This window comes from Lagenorhynchus albirostris, chromosome 1 (genome assembly GCF_949774975.1).
Source record: "Lagenorhynchus albirostris chromosome 1, mLagAlb1.1, whole genome shotgun sequence".
Classification (NCBI taxonomy): domain Eukaryota; kingdom Metazoa; phylum Chordata; class Mammalia; order Artiodactyla; family Delphinidae; genus Lagenorhynchus; species Lagenorhynchus albirostris.
In genome coordinates this window covers 75913127-75935336 of record NC_083095.1, presented here as the reverse complement: position 1 = coordinate 75935336, position 22210 = coordinate 75913127, and the positions used below count along the sequence as shown (strand labels likewise).

Sequence of the window (22210 nt, the reverse complement as noted above, 5' to 3'; positions counted from 1 at the left end):
GAAAGCGTTCAGTTTTATTGTGTGACTCCCACACTAAAATCCTATAATAGCACTCTATTCCAGTCCTCCATTTTCACTGTTTCATTCACAGCTCTTCCCTGACTGGCCCCTCATTACCTATCAGTGTTATCCCTTCCACAAGACCCTATGCCTAGGCAGCCCCTGCTGTCCTCCAACAGGCATAGATTCTGCAAAAAAGGTTTTAAACACTGATAATAAAATTATTGGTCACTTTGGATATACACCTTCTCAAGGCTTCTAGTGTTTTGTTTTTTTCTCTTTTTATTTTAAAGCTTTCCAAATGGAAATATCCTATGTACTTTTTTTTCTTTCTTTTTTAAAAAATATTTATTTATTTATTTTGGCTGCACTGGGTCTTAGTTGTGGCACGTGGGATCTTCATTGCAGCGTGCGGGATCTTTTAGTTGCAGCATGCGGACCCCTTAGTTGCAGAATGTGGACTTCCTTAGTTGCAGCACACATGTGGGATCTAGTTCCCCAACCAGGGATTGAACCCCGGGCTCCCTGCATTGGGAGCCTGGAGTCTTACCCACTGGACCACCAGGGAAGTCCCGCATTTGCTTTTTTCTGATAATTTGTGGTTATTGTAAAAAACTGAAATACAGAAAGAGTGAAAGCTTCTATGTGATCTGTCCTCCAAAAATATGCATTCTTAACTATTTGGTGTAGATTTTTACAGATTTTTAAAAAATGTATACATGGACTTATTTTTACCGGAATATTATCATCATTAATCTGTAATCAGGGACTTCTTTCATCTCTTTTTCTTAATAACCAAAACCCTGAGCTTAAAAAATTAAAAAATAAGTAAGCAAAAAATCTTTATCTACAAAGTTTGGAAAAATTAGAAAGATTAAAGCAATTCAGAATCATGACATCTAGTGGTTTTGAGATTGGGTAGTATTTGATTTTAAGTATTATTGGCCATCATTATGTTAATAATAATAATAGATAACTTTTATATAACTGTGTGAAGCACTTTTCATCTGGCATTTTATTATCCCCATTTTAAAGATGAGGAAACTAAGTCACAGAAAAGTTAAGTCATTTGCCTAAGGTGGCACAGCTAGTTTTGGGGTTTTTTTTGCCTTTTGTTTTTTAACATCTTTATTGGAGTATAATTGCTTTACAGTGGTGTGTTAGTTTCTGCTTTATAACAAAGTGAATCATTTATACATATACATGTGTTCCCATATCTCTTCCCTCTTGCGTCTCCCTCCCTCCAACCCTCCCTATCCCACCCCTCTAGGTGGTCACAAAGCACCGAGCTGATCTCCCTGTGCTATGAGGCTGCTTCCCACTGCTATCTATTTTACATTTGGTAGTGTATATATGTCCATGCCACTCTCTCACTTTGTCCCAGCTTACCCTTCCCCCTCCCCATATCTTCAAGTCCATTCTCTAGTAGGTCTGTGTCTTTATTCCCGTCTTACCCCTAGGTTCTTCATGACCTTTTTTTTTTTCTTAGATTCTATTTGTGTTAGCATACGGTATTTGTTTTTCTCTTTCTGACTTACTTCACTCTGTATGACAGACTATAGGTCCATCCACCTCACTACAAATAACTCAATTTCGTTTCTTTTTATTGCTTAGTGATATTCCACTGTATATATGTGCCACATCTTCTTTATCCATTCATCTGTTGATGGACACTTAGGTTGCTTCCATGTCCTGGCTATTGTAAATAGAGCTGCAATGCACATTTTGGTACATGACTCTTTTTGAATTATGGTTTTCTCAGGGTATATGCCCAGTAGTGGGATTGCTGGGTCATATGGTAATTCTATTTTTAGTTTTTTAAGGAACCTCCATACTGTTCTCCATAGTGGCTGTATCAATTTACATTCCCACCAACAGTGCAAGAGGGTTCCCTGTTCTCCACACCCTCTCCAGCATTTCTTGTTTCTAGATTTTTTGATGATGGCCATTCTGACCAGTGTGAGATGAGATCTCATCGTAGTTTTGATTTGCATTTCTCTAATGATTAACGATGTTGAGCATTCTTTCATGTGTCTGTTGGCAATCTGTATATCTTCTTTGGAGAAATGTCTATTTAGGCCTTCTGCGCATTTTTGGATTGGGTTGTTTGTTTTGTTTTGTTTTGTTTTGTTTTGCGGTACGCGGGCCTCTCACTGCCGTGGCCTCTCCCGTTGCGGAGCACAGGCTGCGGACGTGCAGGCTCAGCGGCCATGGCTTACAGGCCTAGCCGCTCCGCGGCATGTGGGATCTTCCCAGACCGGGGCACGAACCCGTGTCCCCTGCATTGGCAGGCGGACTCTCAACCACTGCGCCACCAGGGAAGCCCGGGTTGTTTTTTTGTTACTGAGCGGCATGAGCTGCTTGTAAATTTTGGAGATTAATCATTTGTCAGTTGCTTCATTTGCAAATATTTTCTCGCATTCTGAGGGTTGTCTTTTGGTCTTGTTTACGGTTTCCTTTGCTGTGCAAAAGCTTTTAGGTTTCATTAGGTCCCATTTGTTTATTTTTGTTTTTATTTCCATTTCTCTAGGAGATGGGTCAAAAAGGATCTTGCTGTGATTTATGTCATAGAGTGTTCTGCTTATGTTTTCCTCTAAGAGTTTGATAGTGTCTGGCCTTACGTTTAGGTCTTTGGCACAGCTAGTTTTTGATGGAGCTAAGATTCTGACTCTAGGAAGTCTGATTCTAGAATGTGTGCATATAACCATTACATAGTTATTAATAATGTAAGATTTGCCAAGGTGAAAAAATTTTACTCATTTATAGAAGAAATATTTATAAAGTACATGCTCTTTAATAAGCATTGTGTCAAGTACTATGCCAGGTCACAAGAACATAGAAGTAAACAAAATAGAGATTGTCCCTGATCTTCAGAACAGAGTCAAGTATTAAATGAATAATTAGTCAATTGCTTATAATAAATTGTATCAAGTGCTACTAAATATAAGTACAGGGTACTATGGAATCTATATAATATAGGCCCCAGCCCCTTCAAGGAAATGTTGTGAAAATAAATGACTGAAGAAGACTTTCTATTTCTTTGTTATTTCCTCAGTTTCTTTTTTCTCCTTCCTACTAAATGTTTTTCTCCATTTTTTTTCCTTTGTCTTCTTTGCGTCTCTTCTAATTTTCATCCCAGCAATGACCTAAATCTGGTTTCTTGCAGGTTAAGCCTTCTTTAACACTCTTGCCATCTGTTCTCCTTCTGGCTCTGAAGCACAAGATTTTACCCTCTGGTAATTTTTCATTAAGCTAATCTTTGTACAGCTTACAAAGTGCTTTTCAGCTGACAAGTCTTACATTTCATAATCAGTGCTTATTTTATTATACTATGATGGTAGAAATTGACCTTTTGAGCAAACATCTAAATGTTATAAAAATACTATGTGAACTGGCCCAAATCCTTTCAAATATGAAATTTTATTTCACATAGTAATTATCTTTCATATGACCGACCATTATAAAATTTACTCAGGGAGTTTTTAAACATAATTTTGGAGAACTTTCTTAATGTCTGAGGAACATTACAATAGAGTGATTCTTTTTTTTTCTGTACTTTATTTTATTGAAATATAGTTGATTTATAATGTGTTAATTTCTGCTGTACAGCAAAGTGATTCAGTTATACATACATATATATTCTTTTTCATATTCTTTTCCATTATGGTTTATGACAGGATATTGAATATAGCTCCCTGTGCTGTGCACTAGGACCCTATTGTTTATACATTTTATATATAATAGTTTGCATCTGCTAATCCCAAACTCCTAGTCCATCCCTCCCTCACCCCCTCCCCCTTGGCAACCACAAGTCTGTTCTCTACGTCCGTGAGTCTGTTTCTGTTTTGTAGGTAAGTTCATTTGTGTCATATTTTAGATTCCACATGTAAGTGATAACATATGGTATATGTGTTTCTCTCTCTGACTTACTTCACTTTGTATGATAATCTCTAGGTCCATCAATGTTGCGGCAGATGGCGTTATTTCATTCCTTTTTATGGCTGAGTAATATTCCATTGTATATATGTACCACATCTTCTTTGGTGGACATTTAGGTTGCTTCTATATCTTGACTATTGTAAATAGTGCTGCTATGAACATAGGGGTGCATGTTTCTTTTTGAATTATAGTTTTGTCCATATATATGCCCAGGAGTGGGATTGCTGGATCATATAGCAACTCTTACAATAGAATGATTCTTATCTTTTATTACTACCTATGCCACAACTCCACCCTCAGAATACTGCCTTTTTGTCATCTCAATTTATATTCAGATACCTAAAACCTAGAACATACTCCCTTGCTCACTTTCTCATTGTTCAAAGAACCCTGACTACCATTCCCTTCTGGGGAGTGGTAAAAACAGAATAGTAGGAGTCAAAAAATGGTAAATTTGGGGAATGTGAAGAAATGCTGAATTAGGGATAATTTATCACAAAGATAGGTGGCATGCATTTGAAATGGCAGATTTGAGCAATGGAGAAGAGATCATTAAAGTCCCTTCCCTTTTATCTGAGTCCTGAAAAGTAAACAAAAGCCTTATTAAGCTTGTGTGAGTATGGTTTCTAGTAACTAAATCAAGTATCCTTTTTCAATTTTAAATTTAAAGTAAATAAAGTTGGGGAATGAAAATGTACTAAAAGTGATTTATGGTGATGGTTGCATTAGTCAGTGAAGTTACTCTAAAAATTCATTGTGTTTTACACCTGAAATGGGCATGTGTAAAATATACCTCAATAAAGTTGTTTTTTTAAAGCTACAAGGAAAAAAATGAAATAACACTAAAAACTCAATCCCTTAGTCACACTAACTACATTTCAAATACCTAATAACCTCATGTGGCTAGTGGCTACCATTTTGGACAGCATAGGTCTAGTATATAAAACTTTTCCATGGTGTTAAAAAATACTTTCTTAAATCTGTTTTAAGATTTCTTAAGTGTGAGTGTAAAATACTTACACTTACAACAGACATATAACCAAAATAGAAAACATGAAAAAATCGAGTATCCTTAACACATCAGTGACTCTTAAAAGAAATATACAATGATAATAAATATTTTAAAAGTTCAAGGCAGCTAGCAAGCAAAGAAATGCATATTAAAAGCACAGTGAATTAGTATTTTTGTCTATGAAATAGGTATCAAAAAAAAAAAAGATGCTCCTAATGTTAAGATGAGAAGAAATGGATACTGCTGACAAAAGTGTAAACTAGTACAACTTTTCTGAAAGTTGGTTGGACAGTTTGGAAATAAGTATCAAAGACCTTAAAAGTAGGCATTCTCTTTGACTCAGCAATTCTACTTTTAGTAATTCATCTTAGAAAAATAAATGTGGATGGAAGCAAGGATTTATCTATGAGGGTTTTTAATGCGATATGGTTAGAATGGCAAAAAATAAAAAACCGTCTAAATGCCCATCAATAGGGCATTGATTAAATTGATGATACATTTATAGAATAGACTATTAAGCAGCCATTTAAAATTATATAATAGAATATTTAATAATATTTTTAAATGTTCATTGTGAATTATATATCGGTTAATGAAAAATAAAAACTTTTTAAAACTAAATGACCTAGAGTACTCAAAGCCATAGAAACAGCAAAGTAGAATGGTGGTTGCCAAGGGCTGGGGGGAGGGGGAAATGGGGAGTTGTTTAATGGGCATAGAGTTTCAGTTTTGTAAAACAAAAAGGTTCTGGAGATTGATTGTACAACAATGTGAATATACTGTTAAAAATAAGACAACAGGCCCACAATGGAGTTGCTTATCCTAAGCCCCATGTTACCAAACCAAGACTTGACTTAATTACAGTTTCAGCTCTCCCCAAAATGGAATCTTAAACCAGCCAGTCAGAATTGCCTAATCCACACTCGTTAGGTAATCTACCTGATAGACCCCTGCCGTCCCCTAAAGGATGCAATAACCAACCACTCTTTTGTCCAGTACAACTCCCTTGCTCCCACTCCCTTCTGCCTATAAAAGTCTTTCTTTTTGTACAGCTCCTCAGAGCTCCTTTCTGTCAGCTAGATAGAATTCTGCCTGATTCATGAATTGTTGAATTAAAACCAATAAGATGTATAAAATTTACTCAAGTTGAATTTTTTTTTTTTTTTTTTTGCGGTACGCAGGCCTCTCACTGTTGTGGCCTCTCCCGTTGCGGAGCACAGGCTCAGCGGCCATGGCTCACGGGCCTAGCCACTCTGCGGCATGTGGGAATCTTCCCAGACCGGGGCACGAACCCGTGTCCCCTGCATCGGCAGGCGGACTCTCAACCACTGCGCCACCAGGGAAGCCCTGAATTTTGTTTTTTAACAATACTTAACACTATTGAAAATACACTTAAAAATGGTTAAGATAGTAAATTTTATGAGTATTTTACTAAATTTTTAAATTTTTAAAAATAAACTTAAAAAAGAAAATAAATGATTCTATTTTTTATTTTAAGTATTATGTATGCCTTTATGCATACGTAAATCAAAATGATAATCGTAGTTATCTCTGGGTGTTAGGATTACTAATACATTTGATTTTCTTTTTATTTTTCTGTTCATGTCTACCATGAATGTGTGTTACTTTTGTAATCAAAAGAATGTTATTATATCTCTGACTCCTTTTTTTTCAAGTTATTTATTTATTTTTGGCTGCATTGAGTCTTCGTTGCTGCACGCGGGCTTTCTCTAGTTGCAGTGAGCGGGGGGCTACTCTTTGTTGTGGTGTGCAGGCTTCTCATTGCGGTGGCTTCTCTTGTTGTGGAGCATGAGCTCTAGGCGTGCGGGCTTCAGTAGTTGTGGCACTCGGGCTCAGTAGTTGAGGCTCGCAGGCTCTAGAGCGCAGGCTCAGTAGTTGTGGCACACAGGCTTAGTTGCTCCGCGGCATGTGGGATCTTCCCAGACCAGGGATCCAACCCATGTCCCCTGCATTGGCAGGCGGATTCTTAACCACTGTGCCACCAGGGAAGTCCTCCAACTCCTTGATGACTGAAATTCCTTCCACATGGAACAAAGCCTATAGTCTACATTTAGAAGTACATTAAGCCTAGTGAAAAAATATCAAATGGTATAAATTCACTCTAAAGTGTAATGAGGCTGTCAGGGGAAAAAACAGGAGGTAACTGGTTGCCTGAAAGGGGTAGGAGGAAATGTTTAAAAAATTAGAGATTCAGAAAAAAGACAGCAAAATTACCAACACAAACTTGGCCTACTTCAAAATTTTGTCCAGCACTAATTCTGGTTAGATCATACGAAAAAGTAGAGAAGACCCAAGATCCTTGAGAAATTGCTTGGGCAAGAAGCAATCTTGGGTGCAGAAAAGGCCAGTTTTTATAATTCTGTCATTTAGACCTGGGAAAATATTTTGTTGGATTTTCCTGTTTTCGCTGGGAGATTTATGTGTTCTGGATAATTTGTATACATCCTAATTGTCTCTCTCATTTTATTTCATTTTATTTATAGGACATAGGGAAGTCACACAGGGCCCATTAAACATGTGCTCACCCTCCTGGAAATCCCTTTTCAATGTATACACTGAGTGTGCATAACAAAGAGAATTTCATGTACTGATTTAGACTATATTTCACTCAATATATAGTATGAATGCAGTGACCAGCATGCAGAATTTTTAAGAACATCTAATTTTCAAATGTCAAGTTCTGTTGTTGCATAATTACATCCCAATATTTGGTTTGGAAACTATGGTCACAGTGAAATGGATTCTATACATTCTTTTACTTGAGAGGGTCCTGGCACACATGGATTGAGCAGGCACACTGATCCCACCAATGGAGCAGAGTTTTTTCCCTTCAAAGAGATCCTCAGGGCTCCAGAAAATCTCCCACTGTTGTTGCCCTTCAGGAAGAGATTTAAAGATCATTCTCCAACACCAGTAAATTTCTGTTAATCTCATATCAAATAAATACGTTTTCAGCTTTAGTTTTAGTTGAGAAGTTGGTATGTTAAAGAATGTTTTAGCTCCAACCGCAACACACATAGAGGAAAAAGCACAGCCTTCAAGCTCTGATGTGCAAAGAGTTAACATCTTAAGAGCTAAACAGAACTGTATTAACTCCTCTCTTAACAAGCCAGGAGGACAAGAGGATTCTATAGGACTGAAGGACATCAAAACAGAGAAAAGAATTAGAGAGAGCTCTCTGGAGGAAGCAAGAACTGTAAGTTTATATCTAATACATATTTATAGTCTTTCATTTCTCTCCTTAGGGTGTTTTTGAAAAGAGTGAAATGTTTATTCATTTTGTATTGTGCCTGTCTCCCAGGCATCCAGACACAGTATCACTAGGTCATCTTTAATCCTGTCACCTTCTTAACTTCATACCACGTCCAACTAGTTGGCAAGTATTTTGATTCTCCTTCCTCAGTGTCTTCGTGATCTATCCCACTCTTCCATCCCCCTGCCACCATCCTTCTTAATTCAAGGCCACTTGCCTGAACCACAGCAATATCCTAATGTTCTTCTCTGCCAGTCTCTCTAACTCACTTATGCCAGATGAATCTTCCTAAAGCCCTTCCACAGCTCTAACTCTATTGCTCTTGTGCTCAAAATGTGTAATTCTCACCCATTGGCAGAATGAATACGATGCCTCTAATTTATATGCAAGATCTTCCAAAATATGCTTCCTTTCACTTAAATTCCCACAACTCTTCTTTCTCAAAGTTGTCATGCCTACCTGCTACTGTCGAAGACCACCCTGCTCTTTGCCCATCCCTGATTCTACTGAAACTCTCCTCTGTCTGTATAGAACACTCTGGATCTCCACCTGCCAAAATCCCTCCCAGACTCCAACAACCCTCCCTCCATAAAGCTTTATCTGATCCTTCAAGTAAATGTGAATTTCAGTCTTCCTTTACACTTTCATTTTGCTTTGTTCTTCTCGGATTGACTTTTTTTTTTTTTTTTTTTTTTTTGCGGTACACGGGCCTCTCACTGTTGTGGCCTCTCCCGTTGCGGAGCACGGGCTCCGGACGCACAGGCTCACCGGCCTAGCCACTCCACGGCATGTGGGATCTTTCTGGACCGGGGCAGAAACCCGTGTCCTCTGCATCGGCAGGCGGACTCTCAACCACTGCGCCACCAGGGAAGCCCTCAGATTGACTTTTTATATTTTACCTTACAGTTAAGAATGTGCTTTTCTCATTTCTCCTCTCCTCATTAATTGTTCACTTATTTTTCTTTCTGTTTTTGTGGGAAACTATGTTTTTTATTGTTATGATTGACATACAGCAGTGTATAAGTTTAAAGTGTACAGCCTAATGATTTGACTTACATATATTGTGAAATGATGACCACAATACATTTAGTAAACATCCATCATCTCATATAGATACAGAATTAAAGAAATATAAATACATTTTTCCTTGTGATGAGAACTCTTAAAATTTACTCTCTTAGCAACTTTCATATCTAACATACAGCAGTGTTAATTATATTTCTCACATAGTATATTACAACCCTGAAAATTATAACTGGAAGTTTGTACCTTTTGACTGTCTTCATCCAATTCCCATTCCCCCCTACCCCCAACTCTGGTAACCACAAATCTGAGGGCTTTATTTTTCTTCTCCTTGTAGCAGCTGCACAAAATGGGTACTCAGTAATATTTGTCAAATTAAGTTCAGTCCAAATTCCAGGAGTTCCTGTCATCTTTTCTGATCATTCATACAACCGACACTAAAATTACAGAGACTACACTTTTCTCCATAGCTTCTCTTTATATCTGTTCCAAGTTTTTTCCTCAATGCTTACATCTCCTTTGCTTCTATCCTCTTACATAAGATCGGCTCCTCCTGAGTTCCCTCACTCATTTTAAAACTATTTTCTTTAAGAGTCTATTCACAAATTGTCCCTTCCTTCCCCCAGATTTGAAGGAGCCCAATTTCAGCCCCCCTTTCAGGGACTTGACTGTTTGTTTGGCCTGTTAAAGTTAGTAATGGGAAGACCTGAATTCCCAATCTATATTAAATTTAAAATAGCTAAAACCCTACTTCTATATTTTGACTCATAGGCCCTCTTAATCCATGAATTTTTAGAGGATGGGAGTATTTTTGCAGCATTTCCTATGCTCCACTGAAATGCTACTGACATTCCTTTGAGCAGATTTTTTCACCTGATTTTTACATTTCTCTTCTTTTTTCTCTCTCCTCCTCAAATCAGTGACACCATTATGGCTCTCACTTCACTGTGTTCTTGGACGTGAGGGAGAATTAATGCAAAACTTTGTAAAATTATTAAAAGCAACTCTAAAAAGGAAAACAATTTCTGCCACAATCCAATATCATAATAATACATCAGTTGAAAAATTATTATGTATCTGCAGATACCAGGCACTCTGTTAGGTACAAAGATATCCTCAAAAGAGCTGATAGAGGGTCTTCCCTGGTGGCGCAGTGGTTGAGAGTCCGCCTGCCGACCGGGTTCGTGCCCCGGTCCGGGAAGATCCCACATGCCACGGAGCGGCTGGGCCCGTGAGCCATGGCCACTGAGCCTGCGTGTCTGGAGCCTGTGCTCTGCAACGGGAGAGGCCACAACAGTGAGAGGCCCATGTACCGCAAAAAAAAAAAAAAAAAAAAAGCTGATAGACTAGTGAAGAGACACATGATATATAAACACTATAGAGAACTGACTTATACTAACCAACATACAAGATAATTACATATATAATATAAATCATTAACTTATACTGATAAATGCAATAGAATTATCAATTGGCCAGAGACTAGTTCAGTGAAAACAACAAAGAACAGCTAGCATTTAGCTAATATGGAGCCTGTACTAAGTGCCAAGCATTATGCAAATTTTTTATAGGCATTATCTCAATTCACCCTCATCATAACCATATGAGATGAGTATTTCATCCCTATTTTATAGGTAAGGAAAATAAGCAGAGTGGTTAAGTAACTTGTCCATGGTCACACAGCAAAAGATGTGGATCCTTGTCTTTCTTATTCCTAGGCTCTTGACCACAGTCACTATTTACAGTTCATTCTCTCCAACTTTAATCAGAGGTGAGTATAAAATCAGAGTAAGGGGAGTTGGCTGTATTTTAATTTTTGATGTCATCATACTGGCTTTATTCAGCAATCACTACTAAAGACTAATTCTTTGCCCTCACTCACCTACCATTGCCCCAGTGCACTGCAACTCGATACCACTGCGACGGATTTCTTTTTGTCTTTTATTTCATTGGGTGCAAAACAAGTGATAAATTCTTCTTCCTTACATCTACTCTCCACTCCTTTTTTCCTGAGAGATTAAATCTGGTCAATTCATTGGATTTGGATGTCCCTTCATCACACCTTCACTGACATTCTCCCCTGAGTTTTCTTTTCTGGCATTCTGATAGGCTCCATTTCATTCTTAGAGCTTCTCTGACCATTTTTAGTGGTGCTTTCCAGTGGCTCCATAGTGCTATACAGCTTTGGTGGTGTATTTTGGAAGGGTCATAAACCAGAACAATCTTTTCTGGGTCCAGGTATTAAAGAACCACAGCATCCCTTCCTCCACTACAGCTTCATTTTTGCAAATGGCTTCAGGTCCAGACGACGAGGTCTGTGATGCAGTCACCCCTCCTTTCCCTTCATCTTACTTCTCTACGATAGGAGGCTGAGAAAATGGGGTAATATAGCAGACCTATGAAAGCTACTTTCAGTGTGAGGATTGACGTTAAAACAAAATGGTTTCTTTGGTTGCTTCCATTCTGTTCTTATCCTGGGACTATTGTCTAACATATGAAAGCGTATCAACTTTTGAGTGATAGCTTCCTTAATATAGAAATCTGTAAAGATCCCTTTAAAATGATGTCATTTGAAAGATATTCTCCACTTATTGTGGTTTAAAAACGTGAAACATCACAGAACAGAATATGAATGACTCAATTCAAGTTAAATTGTCTGGAAAATAGATCAACAAAATGTTAATGTTTTCTCCCAGTAATAGAATTTCTCCATCATGCTTTTTTACCTTCTTTGTATTTCTCTGCTTGTTCAAAATAAGCTTGTGAGCAAACTTTGTAAGTTGACAAGTCAAGCTAGCTTCAGCAAAAAGGGGAATTTGTTGTAAGGACATAATACTCTCCTGCAGAACCTAAGGGCAGGAACAGAGACAGGCCTTGGAAAAGACTAAAATCAAGGATAGGAAGCTTTTAGGACCTTTTAACTCAGCCACTCAGTGTCATTCTCTCTCTTGACTTGTTATTCATTCACCTATTCACTTATTCAATATATATTTATTAGGTGCCTACTACATTCTAGGAGTTGTTCAAGTGCTGGGAAATAAACGTAAATAAGATAAACCAATTGTCTGCTTTCAAAGTCCTTATATTTTAGTGAGAGGAGGTAATAAATAAGTGTAAATAAATGAAGGTAGTTTCTGGATATGGTAAGTGTTACCAGTGAAATAAACAGGGCGACATGACAGAGTATAACTGAAGAAGTCCTCACTTTAGTTATGAAGTCGGAGAAAGTCCTCTTGGCAGATGAAAAGATCCTGAGAGACTGAAGGATAAGAAGGAACTAGCCATGTGAAGAGCAAGGGAAAGAACATTCCAGCCAAGTACAAAAGTCCTGAGGCAAGAGGGAGCTTGCTGGTTCCAGGAGCAGAGAGGAGGCCAGTGGCAAGGAATGTTATTTGCTAGAGGAGGAGAAATACAAAGCATGATCTGAGAAATAGGAAGAAGGTCAGATCATAGAGGCCATGCTGACTACAGTAAGGAGTTTAGATTTTATTTTAAATGTAAAGGAAAACCACTGGACAATTTTAAGCAGGAAATGCGATGACCTGGGTTGTTTTTTAAAGAGCACTCTGGATGTTTCAGGGAGAATTTGTGGGAGGGGGATGGAGAGAGGAAAATGGGTAGAGCATTAGGAGAACATTATGGTAGTTGAGGTAGGGGACACTGGTGACAAGAATTAGAGTAGTAGCTGTGGAGACAGGGTGATATATATTTTTAGGAGGTACCTGGAGGATTTGCTAGTGGATGACAGGAAGGGAGAAATTGAGGCTTTAGGAAATGGTGGGATGGTAATTCCATTTATGGAGATAGAGAAAGCCTGGGAGATCAGGTTTGAGAGAGAAATTAGAATTCTTGTGTGAGACAGGTGAATTTGAGATACCTAGCAGTCATGCAAGTGGAAATGATTAAAATTCAGGAAGATGTACAAATCTGACAAAATTTTGGAAACAAAATTTTGGAAACAACAGCATGTATACACATACACACACACACACAGACACACACACACATGGTATTTAAAGCCAGGAGATTGGATATTATAATTCAGAAAAAGAGTGTTGACCAAGGTTTGAAGTGACTCTGCAGGTAGGATTTCCAGAGTTATTTAGGCTACAAAGCAGAATATGGCCATCCCAGAACTCCCAAGTTTATGTAATAGTCCTAGCCATTCACAGAGGCTAATTTAACTCTCTTAGTCCCATTTCCAAATGCCTGGGGAAAAGAATCTGATTGGCCCAGCTTAGGTCAGTTGTCTACCCCTGGTCTAATGAACAATGACTGTGGAAACTGGATCACAGACTATAAACTGGTTACTGGTGACTCAGTCCGTATGAATGGAGTGGAGAGGGGTTCAGAGGCTCATTTCCTGGAGAAAGGATATGGTCATTGGCTTCCAGGCTGAGCAGACACTTTAAAAATGATTCAAAATGGTATGCATCAATTCTATAATCAGAAAAATTGATTTCATTTTGAAGAAATAATGTCATTATTACTGAATGCTTGGTCTTACCCTTCAGTGTAGAGTGATCCACATCACTACAAAAAAGACTATGTCATGTTATATACCATCCTGAAAGTGTTGAGGAATTCCTGCTACAACTTAAGTATAGCCTGCAGAAGGCATCCCAAAGTTGCATGTAATTGGCTGAACTTTTCCTTTATTTTAGTGTCCTGTGGTATCTCTCACAGCTTGGGAGATGATACGACATCTCATCTTCTGGTGGACAATACAGCCAAGGCCCTGTTAGAGACATAGACTCGATACCTGTGATGGTACCAGCGTCAAAAGGTAAATTCGGTGCCTGAGGATGGATGTCTTTTAGAATGAAAACAACCCTCAGTCTGTTATTGTCAGGCGTCTTGCTAGCCTTCACAGTGACTGCTTTGCTCTCAGGTCTTTTCTTCAATCTTCTCAATGTTTTATTCATATATTCTTATAATAAAATTTTTACTGTGTGGGTTTAGGAGGTAAAGATAAATACCACCACCACAAATACCACAACAAAAACCAAGAGCAAATGAGTGGGTCTCATTCTTCTATCCATGTGATCAGCCCTTCACTCTCACTAAACAGAGGTAGGCAATTTAAAAGGAAAGGGCAAGGACTTCCCCGGTGGCACAGTGGTTAAGGCTCCATGCTCCCAATGCAGGGGGCGCAGGTTTGATCCCTGGTCTGGGAACTAGATCCCACATGCATGTTGCAACTAAGAGTTTGCATGCCACAACTAAGGAGCCCATGAGCCGCAACTAAGGAGCCTGCCTGCTGCAACTAAGACCTGACACAACCAAATAAATAAATATATATTTTTTAATTAAAAAAAAATAAAAGGAAAGGGCATGGCCCCACTAGCGCTTCTTCCCCACTCACCTTAAGATGCTTTTGTAACTTTGTTCATACTCTCCCACCCCTCAGTCCTATTCATAGCTACTATTAATTCTACTTTCACTTGATTTCACTTCTGTAAGTTTTATTTCAAAGATAGGGCACTTTATGCACTGCCCATGGGTGTATAAATGGTGCCATCGCTTTGGAAAAAATCTTGGCATTATCTAGTAAAATTGAACATGCAGCTTTACTTCTATGTATAAAATTTGCAGGGATTTTTGCATATATGTACCAAGAGACATTTATCAGAATGTTCATAGTAGCGTTGTTCATAAGAATAAAAAATGGAAACAACATAAATGTCCATTGATCAGAAAATGAATACACACTGACATATAATCATACACTGAAATAAATTTTTTCTTTATAATAAATAATTTAATTTTCTTTATAAAATTATAAAGAAATACAAGGAAGTTATTAATACAATATTCAAGATAGTGGTCCCTCTGGGAGAAGAAGGGAATAATATGGGTGAGGAACTTACAGAGGGTATTAGTAACCTCCTGTTTCATAAGCTGTATGTATGTATGTGTACGCTTTATTATTATTCTTTAAACTGTCCGTATATGTTTTATTTCCTCATTTATATGTGTGAGATAGAAAAAAATAACATATGTAGTAATATTTATATAATAATACAGGTATAATGTATGTTGTATATAATACATATATATTATACATAATAGTTTTATTGGGATATAAATTACATAACATAAAATTCACTCTTTTAAAGTGTACAATTTCTTAATTTTTACTATATTCACAGAGTTGTGCATTCATCCCCAGTACCTAATTTTAGAACATATCATTACCTCCCCCAAAAAGCCTTATAGAAGACATTCCCCATGTCCCCACTCCCTGCCCCTGGTAATCACTAATCTGCTTTAAGTCTCTGGATTTGTCTATTCTGGACATTTTATATAAATGGAATCATATAATATATGATTTTTTGTGTCTGGCTTCTTTCACTTAGCATAATATTTTCAAAGTCCATCCAAGTTGTAACATTTATCAATACTCCAGTCCTTTTTATTGCTGAATAATAATACCACATTTTGTTTATACACTCATCAGTTGATGGACATTTGAGTTATTTTCACTTTTTGGCTATTGTAAGTAATGCTGGTATGAACATTTATGTACAAGTTTTCTTTCATTTCTCTTAGGTATATACCTAGAAGTGGAATTGCTGGGTCATATGTTAACTCTATGTTAGTTCGGGGAACTGCCAAACTATTTTTGAAAGCAGTTGCACATTTTTACATCCCTACTAACAATTCATGAAAGTTCTGATTTCCTCATATCCTTACCAATAGTTGTTATTGTTATTGAGGTGGTATCTCGTGTTGTTTTTTAATTTATTCTTTCTTTTTGTGGTTTTGATTTGCACTTCCCTAATGAGTAATCACGCTGAACATCTTTCGTGTGTTTATCAGCCATTTGTGTATCTTCTTTGGAAAAATGTCTCCTCAGATCCCTTGCCTATTTTTTAATTGGGTTCTTTGCCTTTATATTGTTGGTTGTTAAGAGTTCTTTATGAATTTTGGATACACGTCTTTTAACAGATATATGATTTGCAAATATTTTCGCCATTCTGTTGGTTGTCTTTTCACTTTCCTGATAGTGGCCTTTGAAGCACAAAAGTTTTTAATTAATTAGTTTATTTTTTGATACTTGTGCTTTTGGTTCCATGTCTAACTTCATAGTGTCGTGTCTAATACTTCATGGCCCAAGGTCACAAAGGTTTATTCCCATATTTTCTTCTAAGAATTTTATACTTCTAGCTCTTACATTTAGGTCTGTGATCCATTTTAAGTTTATTTTTACTATGGTTTGAGGTAAGGATCCAACTTCATTCTTTTGCATGTGTCTATCCAGTTGTCCCAGCACCATTTGTTGAAGAAGTTATCCTTTCCCTACTGAATTTTCTTGGCACACTTGTCAAAAATCAATTAACCATACATGTATGGGTTTATTTCTGGACTCTCAATTATATTCCACTGATCTACATGCCTATCCTATGCCAATACCATGGATTATTATAGCTTTGTAGTAAGTTGAAATCAGGATGTGAAAAATAACTTTGTTATTTTTCAAGATTATTTTAGCTATTCTGGATCCCTTGTATTTCTATCTGAACTTTAAATAATGCTAAAGCTAATAGGTAGAAATTTTATAATGTCATAATTTAAAAGTTTAATGTCATACAACGTTGTCATAATATACAATGTAAAATTATTTCCTCACAAAATAATTATTAGTTAATAGGTTTTAAAAAGACTTGTCAATTAACTTTATGGTAGACAAAACTATCAGACACCCTCTTAACCAACAACTGAAGTTAACATTAATGGTAATGAGACTGGTAGAGATACCAACATTATGTGCCTCCTGATATAATGCACTGAGAAGAGTATAGCTTCAGTTCTGTGGGATTCCTGCCCCAAATGCATAACCTGAACCCATTATGAAGAAACATCAGACAAACTCTAACTGAGGGGCATTCTACAAAGGAATTGGCCTTTACTCTGTGCTCTTAAAATGTCAAAGTCATGAAAGACAAGGAGAAACTAAAAAAATTATTCTAGAGTGAAGCAGACTAAAGAGACATGGCAATCGAATGTCACATGGTCCTGAATTGTTGAAATTTGAATGGTCTATGGGTTAGATGGTAAAATGATATTAATGTTAATTTCCTGATTTTGATGGATATACTGTGCCTATGTACATATGTTCTTCTTTTTAGGAAATATACAGTGAATTCTTTAGAAGTAATGGGACATCGTGTCTATAATTTCCTTTTAAGTGGTTCCAAAAAGTAATATGTAGAAAATATATGTCATATTATATATTATGTAACAGATATATGTAGAAAGAGAGAGAAAGAATAGGATAAGGCAAATGACGTAAAAGGTAACAATTGTGGAATCTAAGTGAAGGGGATATAGGAGTTCTGTGTATTATTCTTGCAAATTTTCTGTAATTTTGAAATTATTTCAAAATAAAAACTTATTAAAAGAATTGTAAGAAAAAATGAAGAAAGACTTTAAAAATTGTGAAAAAAATTGTGAATCACTATATATTGTACACCTATAACTTATATAATATTGTATATCAACTATATTTCAAGTTAAAAAAAAAGAAAGGAAAGAGACATTATTTATTGCTTTTCTTTTAGGAACAAAATAATTAGAAGATGTTATAACATATGAGGATGAATAAACCCTAGTGGCAATTATGGCTAACCTGTCTAGCTGAGCCAAAGCTAGTTGATTCATGTGAGATAGATGGGGAAAAGAAGTCTCCAGAAGGGAAGCCAAGCGCCTGGCCCAAGGCCTGGGAGTTTTACTTGATATCCAAAAGGTTAAATCATTCGTATACAGGGATTGTATTGCGGGAGGGGAGAGATTGGTTACTGGGAAAAAGGAGGAGGGGGATGACTTACCTGAATCAGGAATTGCTGGGGTCCTGCTGGTCTTCTTGAGACCAAATAGATTGCATAGATAGAGATCCAAACTCCTTTAGATAATATTCTCTACTTGGGAAGACTGTCATTAACTGAACAAACAGTCTTTCAGTATCATTTAATCAGACAAGACTATTCATAGAAAGTCATTGTGTGGGAAGTCTTAACCTAATAGGAAGATATCTGAGACACAGCTGACTTAATCTGGGTCAGGAGGGTTAACGATTCGCTGGAGGAAGGAATAGAATCAGAGACTAGCCAGATCCCTGACTTCCATGAATTCATCTCACCTCAAGATTTCTCCTTCATATGCATAATTTTCATCTGCAATGATTACACATGCTATTACCCACTGTGTTTTCATCTTCTCTCATTCCTATCCTAACATAAAGAGGTCCTTCAAAATTAGGCAGAAGGGTGCCTTCTTGCCTAGAGAGACCAACTCAAGACACAGACTGAGAGGAAAAAAGTCTGCAAAACATATATATAACAAAGAACTTATATTCAGAATTTACAAAGAACTCTTACAACTCAAAAATAAAAATATTTTTAAAAATCCAACAAAAAATGAGCGAAAGATTTGAACACACTTTATTTAAGAAGAAATGCAGATAGCATATAGCACACAAGAAATGTTCAACATCATTTGTCATTAAGGAAATGTAAATTAATAATGCAAATTAATACACTTAAAACCACTATATACCCACTAGGATGGCTAAAATTAAAAAGACCAAGTGTTGATGAGATGTAGAGGAACTAGAACTCTTATACCCTGCTGGTGGGAATATAATATGGTATAATCCCTTTGGAAAACAGTTTGGCAATTTTTTTAAAAGTTAAACATGTACCTACCTTATGACCCAACTATTTCACTCCTGTGTATATACCCAGAGAAATGAAAACATATGTTACACAAAGATTTATACACAGATATTTATAGTAGCTCTGTTTGTAATAACAAAAACTGGAAATAATCCAAATGTCCATCAACAGTAAATGGATAAATAAATTATGGTTTATCCAGAATACTACCAGCAATCAAAAGGAACTATTGATAAATGAAACGCCACGTATGAATCTCAAAATAATACTCCTGAGTGAAAGAAGTCAGACCAAAAAAAAAAAAAAAGGGACTCTCCTGGAGGTCCAGCAGTTAAGACCCCACACTTCCAATGCAGGGAACGCGGGTTCAATCCCTGGTTGGGGGCATCCCCCACTCCAAAAGAAAAAAAACCCACTGGGTATATAATGGACGACTCGAACTATATAAAATTCTAGAAAATGGAAACTAATTTGAAGTGACATAAAACATATGTATCAGTGGTTGCCTGGGAACAAAGGTGCGGGTTGGGGCTAGGATGGGGTGGAGAGGAGTGAATTGCTAAGGGGCACAAGGAAACTTGGCAGTGATGGATATGTTCACTATCTTTTTTTTCTTCTTTTTTTTTCTTTTATATGTTCATTATCTTAATTGTGGTGATGGTTTCACAGATACATACCTACGTCAAAATTAATCAGATTTTATACTTTAAGTATGTTCAGGGTAATACATGTCAATTATACTTCAATAAAGTTATTTTTTTTTAAACTTACATTTCATCATTTCCAAAGGATAGATTGGAGAGGTGGTAGTGGTACCTTAGGTGGTTCTGAGACTAAGGTTCTGAGCTCTCTTTCTTCCAGTGAAGGAGCTGTATTTTGAGCTCTGGGTTTTAGAATGGCTGCTACAAGATCAGAGCTGACTCTAGTCTAGTGAACACTCACACACTCAAAGATGTACTGTAGTTTCCTCTGCTTAGATCAAGCAGAGGCTGTATTCCAAGGAGGCAGCTTTGGGGACAATTTCTCCACACCACGGAAACAAAAGCGATGACTCTTGGTACTCAAGAAAGGTTTCTATCCTTTTCCTTACTGGGGATTTGAAGACAGTTGTGGGCACAATCCTTATTTAGGTCCAAATTATCTAATGAGAAGGAAAAATAAAAGAGTGGATTAAAAATAAAAACTAAGTAGACTAAAAGCCCTATTTGATACTTTTATAAAGAGAATATACTTTCCAGACAGGAGGTTGAGTCATATGCTGGAATGATTTTCCACATCCAGGAGTGACATGGAATGATAAAGAGGTCCATTGGTACACATTTCTTATACTTCCTGAATTTCCTCTTAAACACATGACTCAAAATAGATTCAAGGGCTTCCCTGGTGGCACAGTGGCTGAGAGTCCGCCTGCTGATGCAGGGGACACGGGTTCGTGCCCTGGTCCGGGAAGGTCCCACATGCCGCGGAGCAGCTGGGCCCATGAGCCATGGCCGCTGAGCCTGCGCGTCCGGAGCCTGTGCTCCGCAACGGGAGAGGCCACAACAGTGAGAGGCCCGCATACTGCAAAAAAAAAAAAAAAAAAAAAGATTCAAGCCCTCTGGGCAAGATGTGGTGAGAGATATGATGGGTTAAAAAATTACATGTAAAAATAATCTCCATTTACCCTCTCCTGGGACTTTAGGTAAGAATGTGAAGACTCAACTACCCTTGAACAGGATGACCCGGGAAGAATTGGAGGACAGTTTGTTTCGTCTTCGTGAAGAGCACATGTTGGTGAAGGAGCTTTTTTGGAAGCAACAGGATGAGATCAAAAGGTACCCAGAGTTCTCCTTAAGTCTTTAGAAGCTGTATCTACACCAGGCCTACACCACAATAAACCAAAAAGAATACATTTTCCTGAGATGTCTACACCAGAAAACAATTCAAATGACAAGGATGGTTAACTCCAAAAATAATTTTTGAAGCAATATTGCTTTATTCTGTTTTCTTGCCAAACACATCAATAGACTGTGGCCATAGTTCATAAAGCATCATCAGAGTTATTCCAACCTAAAGAGCAAGAGACTGCGCAGGCTTCTGCCCTGGTCACAAAAGAGAGAACGGGGACGGGGGGAATGGCCAAAATCTCAGGGGACCAAAGGCTGCAGGGACAAGTAAGGGAAGGGGTTTTTATTTACCAAAAATCATATTGATCATTTACTGTATGCAGGCATGTTATATGTGCTTTATATGTGTTAACTCATTTAATACTATTTAATACTATGAAAGAATCATCATTAAGAATGAAAGGGAGGGCTTCCCTGGTGGCTCAGTGGTTGAGAGTCCGCCTGCCGATGCAGGGGACACGGGTTCGTGCCCCGGTCCGGGAAGATCCCACATGCTGCGGAGCTGCTGGGCCCGTGAGCCGTGGCCGCTGAGCCTGCGCATCCGAAGCCTGTGCTTCGCAACGGGAAAGGCCACAACAGTGAGAGGCCTGCATACCGCAAAAAAAAAAAAAAAAAAAAGAATGAAAGGGAGTGCAAAGAGGTTAAGTAACTTGCCCAAGGTCATAGCCAGTGGGTGGCAGAGCTGAAAGCTCTTAACTCCAAAATATACCATACACAGTGACTTTAGGGTATTGGCTTTCAAAAGTGTACCTTTTGGGTGCAGACCTGGAAAAGAATCTGAGATGGGGTGTGGGTAGATAAATAGATGGGCAGAATGAGAGTTCCAAAAGTCTGGGGTTAATATCTAGAACACATTTTGAAGATATTTGTGTCAATGCCTCCCAGCCAAAGACCACCAGGAACACACCTATAGCTGGGCAAGTTGGGTTAATTACTGCTGTAGCTTGAAAAAGTGCACACCGTGGGCATCTCAGTAAGACTGTTAGAAAGAGCCTATTACTGGATTTTGGCTTCAGTTGGGTGATTTGGGGGAGGGTCCAAGGTAACAGAAGTTTGCTCTAGATTGGATACTGTCAGAAAGCAGGGGCAGTTCTATGTTTGGATATCTCAATGTCTTATCTACAGGGAGGTTAGACTAGAGTGAGGCTAAAGCTGTAATCGGGAAAGAAGCAGCCGTCACTCATATTAGCCAGGAGAGGAGCACATTTGGTATTCTGCAGGTGGCAGAGTGAACTTGTTTTTGTCTGGGCTGAGACAAAAGTATGCAGCGGCCTTGTTTGGTATCACTCTGTCATGGTCTCAGAGTGGCCTTCTGTGATGTTGTTGATCTGTGAGATTATGTCCAACAGCACAGTAACATGGCCTAGTTGTGAACGCCAGGCCACCAAACAACACTGAG

General features: G+C 37.8%; 1 protein-coding gene across 1 annotated transcript in view; it reads left to right on the top strand.

Moving 5' to 3' along the window:
• RPGRIP1 (RPGR interacting protein 1) overlaps window positions 1–22210 on the top strand; it is an 82381-nt gene that overhangs the window by 2199 nt on the left and 57972 nt on the right. The window contains 3 exon segments of the mRNA XM_060168213.1: window positions 8082–8168; window positions 13913–14034; window positions 20607–20739. Of these exon segments, the coding sequence (XP_060024196.1) occupies window positions 14016–14034; window positions 20607–20739 (152 nt within the window). The 5' untranslated portion in view covers window positions 8082–8168; window positions 13913–14015.